This window comes from Limulus polyphemus, unplaced genomic scaffold (assembly GCF_000517525.1).
Source record: "Limulus polyphemus unplaced genomic scaffold, Limulus_polyphemus-2.1.2 Scaffold679, whole genome shotgun sequence".
Taxonomy (NCBI): Eukaryota; Metazoa; Arthropoda; class Merostomata; order Xiphosura; family Limulidae; genus Limulus; species Limulus polyphemus.
This window is the reverse complement of record NW_013666289.1, coordinates 198,648-208,606: the sequence shown is the minus strand read 5'-3', so window position 1 is coordinate 208,606 and position 9,959 is coordinate 198,648. Positions and strand designations below refer to the sequence as shown.

Genomic DNA, 9,959 nt, shown 5'->3' with positions numbered 1-9,959 from the left:
CAATAAATAAATTTGGTGTAACAAGGAGTTTTAATTGAAACTCCAACAATTAAGCCCACCAGGGCACTACTCATTACAGTAGGACTAGAGGACACAAATAGGCAGGGTAGGAGTCATCTTCAGCTAAGACAGCTAAAAGGGTAGTTGGCCTTTGGAATGCATTGCCTTCAAATGTTGTGGCAGCAGTAAATTTAAATGAGTTTAAGAGAAAGCTCGATAAGTATATGAATGATAAGGGCTAGCTTTGAAGTTTTTAATTTTTATTTATTTATGTTTTTATTGCTTTAATTGTTTTAGTTTAGATTAGAGGATCAGACAGCCTAAATGCATCAGTAGGTACATTGTTGTCCCTAAACATTATGTTATGTGATAAATATACTCAAGAGAAAGCTCACACAATTAAATAAACTAAATAATAATTAACAAAAAATAAAGGAATACCATATCACACTGCAGTAACGCTTGTACATGATATAAGATTGACTGTTAGCAGGCAACTTGAATGCAAAAGTAGAAACAAATATGAGTATTAATAGTAAAAGTATAAGTAAACATAGTACTAGGCTAACAAATCAAAATAGCTATAAACTAACTGAATACTGTATTTGCAAACAACATAATTGAAGGCACTATTTTCCTACATAAATAGATTTATTAAATCACATAGAACTCAACAAATGGAAAAGGTAAAGCCAAACAGAACATATAATAATTAGCAATAAATGGCATAACTCATTAAAAGATGTAGGAGTTTTTTTAGAAGTGCTCATTTTGGAAGTATGACTATAATCTCATCAATGGAAAATTCAAACTATCATTTTCAATAAAGTCAAAACAAAACAAATATGACAAAAAATTACTAAGAAATGAAGAGGTAAAGAAAAAAATCAATAATAATATTGGAGAAGATTTCATGTACTGTTTCCCTTAATTTTCAAAAAATCAAATATTGAATTACAATGTGACTTGTTCAGGAATAGAATTAACAAAACAGCAAAAATTACATTTAAGCACAGAAAGAAAAAAATGGGAATGAATTGTTATAAGATATTCTTCTCAAAGTAAAAGAAAGAATGAAAGTTAAAACAGAAGATAATAGATAATTATATTGAGAGTTATAAAGAAAAGAATGTAGGATCCAACTAAGAAACAAATTATAAAAACTACTTAAAAAAACTGACTGCCAACTTGAAGAAGCAGCTAGAGATATTGATTCAAAAGAATTGCACAAAAACATATCAACAGGGAAGGACAGATGCAAAGGAAGGAAGGAAGATTAAATGTAAGTATAAGAGAAGTTAAAGATGGATACTGTACTTCAGAGAGCTATTAAATAATCTGTAACTATATAAGAAAAACAGACTGGAAAATGAACTGGAAAAAGCTCAGTTAGACATAAACATGACAATACAAAGAATAGATGAAATAGAGTAGCTAAAAACAATAAAATATCAGGATTAGATACCAGTACTATAGAACTACTAGAGAATATGGGGGAAAATGTACAGCACAGGCTATCTGGATCAGAGAAGTAACACCAAAATAATGAAGAAAAGACATTATTCAACCAGTTCCAAAGAAAGGTGATTAAACTTAATACAGTTACAGAGGAATAACACTATTTTCTGGAATATATAAGTAAAATATTCTATCTAATCATGCTAGAAAGTGTAAAAGATGCTACAGATATGTAAGTAAGAGAACACTGGACAGAATTTAAAAGGTAAAGGTCTGCAGACCAAATTTCTTTTCATATGGCAAAAAATAGAAATATATCATAAATACCAATAGTATTGCATATTCAGTTTCATTGACTTTAATGCAGCATTTGATTCATTACACCATGATTCTATATAAAAGATACTTAAGATCTATAGATTGCCAGAATAAATCATTACTGCCCTAAGGTGTGTATAACAACACTCATTGCTTGTTAGGACAGATCAACTGTAATACTAGTCCATGACAGAGGCACCTGTAAAACAAAAACCTGTGTGATCACCACTTGTACAATAACTGACTAGGTTTAAACTCCATGAAGGAAAGAAAATGCACAAACTCAGACACACTAAAAGGCGCCTTACCATATCATAGCTATGTAACCAAAAACATCATAAACATTTGGAAACAAGTGTAAAAAAATGCAGTCTAAACAAAAAAGTTATCTTTTATTTACAAATTGAGTACTAAAATAAAAGATCATCTAAGGAAGGTCTGTTTTGACATCAATAATAGAAGCATCTACAAATATCAATGTGATTGATGCAACAGCAATTATATAGGTGAAATGGTATGCAAAATAAATATTAGGATCAAAGAACATAACAATCCCCATTACACATTTACAAAGAAGGCAAAATGAATCAACATCCAATCAATGTGAGCAACTTTAAAATATTATGTAATGAGACTAACATTAATAGATGTAAAATAAGAGAAGCATTTATTCAGGAACTAAAACTTAATTTAAATCAAAACACTGGTGCCACCTTATATGTTTTCTAAGTTCAAATAAAATGCTCATGCAACTTTCTAATATTTCATACAACAGATGATAGTTTACCCGATGATGACCATATGAGTGGTCAAAACATTGTTATAAAATTCAAAAAGTAAAATAATCCACTCAAAAAGCTGCGTCTCTGGACTTTTATTTAAGGTATACAGTGAATTTTCTCTTCTTACAACGCGTGAACTGTAACATCTTTTAGAAAACAGTATCCCTACCAAATTGAACTGCAGCATATTTCAGATGATAATCGTACTAAACTTAACTGTAATAAGTTTTAGAAAATGGTCTTACCAAAGTGAACTACAGATAACCTTAATAAACTGAAGTATATGTATAATATGACCACAGTCCTAAAAAAAAGATGAGCTACATACATATAATGTTTCAGAAGGGCATTAGCCTTATTAAGTTGCATTTTAGTATGCTTAATGAAACATTAACTTTTTTAAACTGAGATTTAATTAACATTCCTCAGAATAACAGAATCTTGATTAAACAGAAGTTCAGCATTTTTCAAGATGACAGTACCTTATAAGATTGTGATATAACATACTCATAACTAAGAAAACCTTACAGAGTAATACTTGGTATACTTGTTGAAGATACTAACCTTACTAAACTGAGCCATGACATATTTTAGAATATTAGGTGGAGCCAAGTGAAGGAGAGATTCCAGAGCAGGAAAGACAGTGCATTTCTGCAGAATCATCTTCAGAGATCTTTTACACTGAAATGTACCAATACATTTAAGTTTTACTTAAGTTTTATTTGTATACTATTCTGTATAGTTTAGAAAGTTAGCACATTGTATGATAGTATTATTAGTTTATAATTTTACTATGCGTAAATTACGTTTCTTCTTTTAACAAAGCTGAAATTTATGAGCTTTATGATAAAAGCTTAAAATAAAAACTGAAAAATTACTTTCATCGTATAACCACTTAAATTAAAATAATAGGATATAATTGGTTATTTTGAAATGTTTAAATATTACAGTTTGAATACTTATACTTTGCTTGGTGACTTTAACCACTTAAAGAAAAGGTCTGCTTAAAATATCTCTTGTTTGATTCAAAATATCTAATTATGAAATTATTTCCTTAAAATTCCTTTGGTAAAACATACATCTTAGCATTTTACTATAATTTACTTTTTCCTTTAAATCACACGAACTGTCAGGATCTAGAAACAGCTCTAAGAGCTTGGGTAGCACATTGGTTTCAGCTACTGCTCTAGAATGTACTGGAGTATGACAGCCCACCTGGCCCAATGACCAGGCTGCTGCAGCCTTCATATGGTCCTCGGGCCCTTCATGAAGCATTGCAGACAAAGGAGGTACACCCTAAGAACATGAATTAGTTTATATTAAACTTGAGATATGGCTGCTTATGTAGTAAAAGAAAAAATATTTATAGCAACCACTTAACATTTTATGTTCTTTACAATAAAGCACATCCAATTAATGCAAACATTTTGGAATAATATAGTCTTCAATTATTCACTCTATTAAATGTTAAAAAACAAATGGTGGGTTTTGTGTATAATATTATTGAAAAAGTGCATTATGGACTTAATTTAAAATTTCTTTTGTGCTACAGCTGTGAAAGCTTTTCAACACACTGGCCTCTATTTACAGGAATGCTTTACTTAACAAGTTGTATATGAAATCAGAAATATCAACCTTAATAAAATTATAGTAACATCCACTTAGAGCAGTTAATACAATAAAAATATATAATAAGGTTTAGTGTCTGTCACATAACTTCCTAAACCACTAGTAGCATCGACTTCTAAGTGGTACCAAACAACTCATCTCAGTCCCAAGGTTTGCACAAAGGTAAAAGCTTTCACAAAAAAACACTTACAAGAATTCCCCAAAGGCAGACCCCAAATTTGTCATTGATTTACATTAGAGCACATAAAGCAGAAGGTCCATTAATTATTGTTTGTAACTTGGTTAAAGTGATAACATTTTTCATTACAGCAGTAAAAAAATATTAGTTCAAGCATTAAACTTGCATTATAGTGGACCTGTAGATGTAGGCCGTAGGCCTATGGGTTTGCTAATTGCTAGTTCTACCCATAAGTTGCTATATATAAATAGCGAAAAAAAGAGAAAAAAGTTTTAGATAAAAATTCATAAGCACTAAGGTTGATTAAAGAAAGTAACATTGTTTTTCATCCAGAAGATCATGTTTGAGTGTATGACAGTTTTAATTTTATTTAGATTAAATTAAACAATTATTCATGTAAACTACAATAAACAATTGAAGAACTGTGAAGGAGAATATATTATTATAAAGTCATGTAGATTTCAATTTATACATTAATATTTTGGACACAGTATAATTAAAACTAAATAGTTTTAATTAGCTAAAAAGTGTTTCACTATTAGTAAATTATACTATATATTAATAGAAAAGCACTTTTTTGAGTAATTTAGTCCTTTACATTAGTTTTGTAATATTTGTTTCTTCCAATTTAACTAGAAGAGGAAATTGGTTCCTAAGGAAATGCAGATGTTGACATTTATAATACCCTAGAAAAATTACAAAGAAATAAAACAAAACAACCTAGATTTTGTAAATGGGAGAATAACATAATTTCATAATAGCTAATAAAAAGGACCTTACTAACACCAGTTAGTGGGTTTACCCTTTAGCTAAGTTAGCAGTAGTGTAGGATAATTGTCTCTGGGTAATAAAAAAAGGTGCAAAACTGCTGAAAATGGGATCTAAAAGAATAGTTAAAATATATTAACATTTTACTTGTGTTAAATCTGGCATCATTATCTAGTTAATGATCGTGAAATATCCATGTTTTGTATCTCATTGATTATCTAATTTTATGGGATACCTTCAGAACTTCAATTAACAAGTTTTGGAGTCCCAAAGAGCTAAATCATTAATTACTCAAGTTTTATACAAAAAGGAACATTAATAGTAAGAAAGAAAACAATGAAAAACATTTTGGTAATAATGAAAAAGTATAACTCAATTAGATATTCATATTCAGTATTTATTAAACAAGTTTTCAACTCCTCTATTGAGTACTCTTTAAGCTAGCTAATAGGCAGTAAAAACAAAATTTGAAAAAATGCTTTTCTTTACCCACATTATGAATATGAAACAGAACACTTGGTAAGGTTCATGAAAACTCTCTTCAACTTTCTGTAGTAAAATCTTGGTTTTACAGACTGGTCTAGGGAATGACATCACTCAAACATCCATTGTCAAAGACTTGCCTTACATACTGGTTGTTTATCATTGACTTCTCAGTGCACACAAACTGCATAGGGGGTATTTTAACATGCAGCTAAGACATTTTTGTGTAGTTCTAGAAGTTCAATGTGCAGTTAAATTTTTGCATGTAAATGTGGGAGAGCAACAGAACCAACAAACTTTTCTCTAAAAATGTAAATTACATTCTGTATATAATAATGGATGCTACAACATGACATAGGTTTTAGCATCATTAGATAAAATTTTAATAAAAGTTTCATGAGCATTTAATATAACAGAGTATGTATAATCTTACTAATATTTTCATTATGCAAAAAAAAGCAAACTGACAAAGCAAATAAATAAATGCATAAAAATAATGATCAGCACCCTCCAGGGAATGTTACAATGTGGTACACATTTTAACCTATTATTTGTGGAGTCCCTGAACTGAGTGATACTTTTAACCATTCAAGTGATACTTGTAAATGCAGAACAATTGTCTTTTTTAAAACAAAATAAAATGATACAGAACTATCTACAAAGTTTGATAGCTAAGACTAATAACTATAGGTTCTTTCCTTAGAGTAGGAACAAGTTAGAAAAATCAATTTCAAAACTAGGGGCCACTGACATCTTCATCAAGCAGAAATCAAAATGTTTCAGGTTTTTATAGCATTTATTATTTTAAACTGTTATTTGTGTTTGATGATTAAATGACAGAGAGAAGGGCTGTGGAGTAGATAAAAGGAAATTATTGTATGTATGAAACTGTGGACAAAGTTTTAGGGGACCAAGGGGCTTTTGCAAACATTCTGTCACTCTTGTTATACCATCATTGGTACGACTATTTGTTTTTGTCACTTCAGAGAATAAAGGACTGAATTGACAGAGGGTTAGCTGTTAGAATACCATAAAAAAATGACTTGGTTTAATAAGTTAAGAAAATATTAATTATGATGATATAACAGTAGTTTACAATAACTACTGTATAAGTGATGGGTAATTAAATCATAATTTTATTAGAATATATTTAGGAATACTCTAAACACCACTGATTACAGATTATTGGTTCAATTCTACTTAGATAGCTTATTTTCAATTCCTTCCATAGCTCATGGTCAAAACGCTATGATAATAAGAACTTGTAGGAAGTTCATATAATGAAAAACTGTATTCTCTGATGTTTAGTAAATTATACAATTACAAATTTCACCTTTGATTTAATTACTGCCATAGCTAAGTTCTCAGAGTGGGCAGCTATATATCCTATTAACATTATTCCTGGAAGGCAGGCATGGCCACCGGTATCATTTAGGTAGTCTACAACAGGGCCAAGACCTCCAGCATTCACAACCAAAAAGGCCAGCTGTGGAATAAAAATTCATTATTTTCACATACACATGCAGTTCTTTACTCAGAAATTACATAATCAAAATATTGTATATCAGAATCTTGAAATTTTGAAAAATAAGATTATTTCTAGGGGTGATTTTTCATTTAGTGCAATCATCAGTTTGGTGCTAATTAATCCTTTTGAAAAATTTTACTGTATAAGCATAAAAAAACACCTTACATTGGTTCTTTCTACAATCATACTTTAATGAATTGAAGCTTAATGAGAGTATTGTTTCTTATTTAAAATCTTTTAATATGTTATGTTTTATTAGCATTCACTGTCACTCTAAACTTTATACAATAAAACATTGCTCTAGTTAGATTTATATTGTCCACTGTGATATCCATCAGGTTCAAGGACTTCCGCTAAATAGTTAAACAGCATTAAACTGAAGTTTGACACCTAGCAAGTTGATAAGCTTCTGAATGACTAGGAATCAAGATAAGAAAGACAGATAGAATGGCTCACAAACAATTCTTCATTTGCAAGATGACATATGAAACTTAAAACATAATATATTGCTGCATGAGAGATATTACATATGCTGTAAAGGTTCAGTTCCAATAATTACAATTTTAAAAGTAACTACAAGAAATTTTGGAGAAAAAAAATCCAGCTAAAGCAAGATAAACTCCCTGGAACTTAAAAAAACAAAAAACACATTATCTTTTTTGAATGATCCAAACTAGTGTCTAAAATATATTTTAATGTTGCACTTATGATTTTTAATATACTTTGCCTTGATTCAATTGCATATGACTGCTACTGATTGATTTTTGAACTTTATCGTGGTGGCTTGGTTGTCTTCTAAGTTCTAATATTTTTATATTACTAATATTATTAGTTATGGTATGTACTCCTAATCCAATTTTATATTGCATGATGTTATGAGTTTTCAATCTGATCCAATATTTGATTGTTATTCTATTTCTTGTACAATATCCTAGGTAACTTTCATCCTTAAATATCATAATTGGAAACTATAACTTTCAGCTCAACATTCCACCATTACCTATATGCAGTCACAATGTTTGAAATTTCACACCTTTGGCTGAATGTTATGTAAGATTATCTCTGTTTCCTTATTAGTCCTTTGGTCTTTTATGTCTATGGATAAGCTTCTCTGAATCACAATCCTAACGTGCATGTAATGAAAAAGGATTATCTTTTACATGCTCAGTTTTAATTTATAGTATTCATGGACATCCAAGTGAAAGAGTTTTGAATAGAAACTAAATTTCAAGGCAAGAGCTTGCCTGTAATATTTGTATTTTGCTGCAAGATGATGTTGAGTAGAAATTTTCTCTAGTTTGAATTGAGTTCCTGTACATAGAAAGGATTTTATGCCATAAATATTTTAGATAACACCATATTTCATATTCTAATAATCAAACATACAGTTACAAAATGAAAATCACCTAGATTGAAACACACAAAATGCATTTCAAAATGAATTCAACATTAAACATAGCTAGCTATACATTAATATACAATGCAAATACCACAGAAATATACAACGCTACAAACTAATCAAAATTAATGAACAGCAAAACTCAATTAAAATTATAACCATTATGTACAAATACAATAAACAATTAGTAAAAAAACATAATGCTAAATACAATTACTTTCATATATAACAATTAATTACAATAATAAACAATTAAACTTGAACTAAATTATAATTAATAGACTCTAAAAACCTTATGCATAAATCCTATACAAATATTAAACTTTAATCATAAATTTAAGAACAGTAATACATATATGAACATCAACTATTCACAGACAATAATAAATATGCTAGCAGATGCCTGTTGAAGTAATTCAATAGTAATTTTCCTAAAAATAGTGATGAATAAATATAAAATGTGCACTCAACCCAATACCTTGGATCAGAACCAATATACAGTATGGCTGTCTAGTGGGCGATTTATGACTGTATATTGCCATTTCTTGTGTTATTTCAATAAGAAAAATTACACTGCATTTGTTATTAAGCAAAGGAAACTGACTGTTGGCAAAAATGTTTTGGTTTTGATAAAATAGGTGCATCCAGCACAATAGAGCACTCATGTCGGTAAGTGGCCATGGGGATTTTTTCTGCTGGATTCCACCATTCCTTATCATTTTATTGAGTGCAAGAAAAGACATTACTGCAGTGTGCACTTTTTGACAGTTCTCAGTTTTATAAGAAGTGTAAAACGGCAGATATTGAATACAATATATTTGACATGGTACAATAAAATCATGCACATATATAATACTGAGATGAAAAAAATATATATATTTATATATATAAACCAAAAAACAACAAATATATACTCAAATACGTTTTTCTCTTTATGCATTTTTTCTGTTCATGCTCCTATGTTTGAAATATTTCTTTCAACCAGTTGACAGAAGAAGTTTTGTTTTTTGGTGAAATTCCCTTACAAAAAGAAACATTTATATTCTTGATAAATTTTTTTCTCAGGTTGATCATTCAGCATGTATACAGATTGGTGGATCGATACTGATATCAATATGAAATTTAAGGAATTGCAAAAAATGAATAATTTTACATGAACATACTCTTGAAACTAAGTATTTTGATATATAATTTTTTTTCTATGATTAACAGTTGAGGACATACAGAGAGTAACTGACAGACAGACATTTTGCTATTATCTATGTAAATGTTAGAATACACATGTTCTAGTTACCTGTTCTATATTCTTATCTCTGTGGTTTCTCTTTCTTGCTTCACTGTGGTTCATGTGCTTTGTTTCTCTTTTTATTCTTTCTGTTTCTTAGAATATTGTTGTAGGCTATGTTTTAAATATTT

The 9,959-nt window shown here is 29.4% G+C and overlaps 1 protein-coding gene across 1 annotated transcript in view; it reads right to left on the bottom strand.

The window, feature by feature from the left end:
* LOC106459905 (sperm-associated antigen 6-like) overlaps positions 1–9,959 on the bottom strand; it is a 61,409-nt gene that overhangs the window by 12,440 nt on the left and 39,010 nt on the right. Inside the window, exons 7-9 of the mRNA XM_013919575.2 lie at positions 6,950–7,102; positions 3,663–3,854; positions 3,123–3,239 (exon numbers count right to left, since the gene is read on the bottom strand). Of these exons, the coding sequence (XP_013775029.1) occupies positions 3,123–3,239; positions 3,663–3,854; positions 6,950–7,102 (462 nt within the window). The remainder of the gene's footprint in view (positions 1–3,122; positions 3,240–3,662; positions 3,855–6,949; positions 7,103–9,959) is intronic.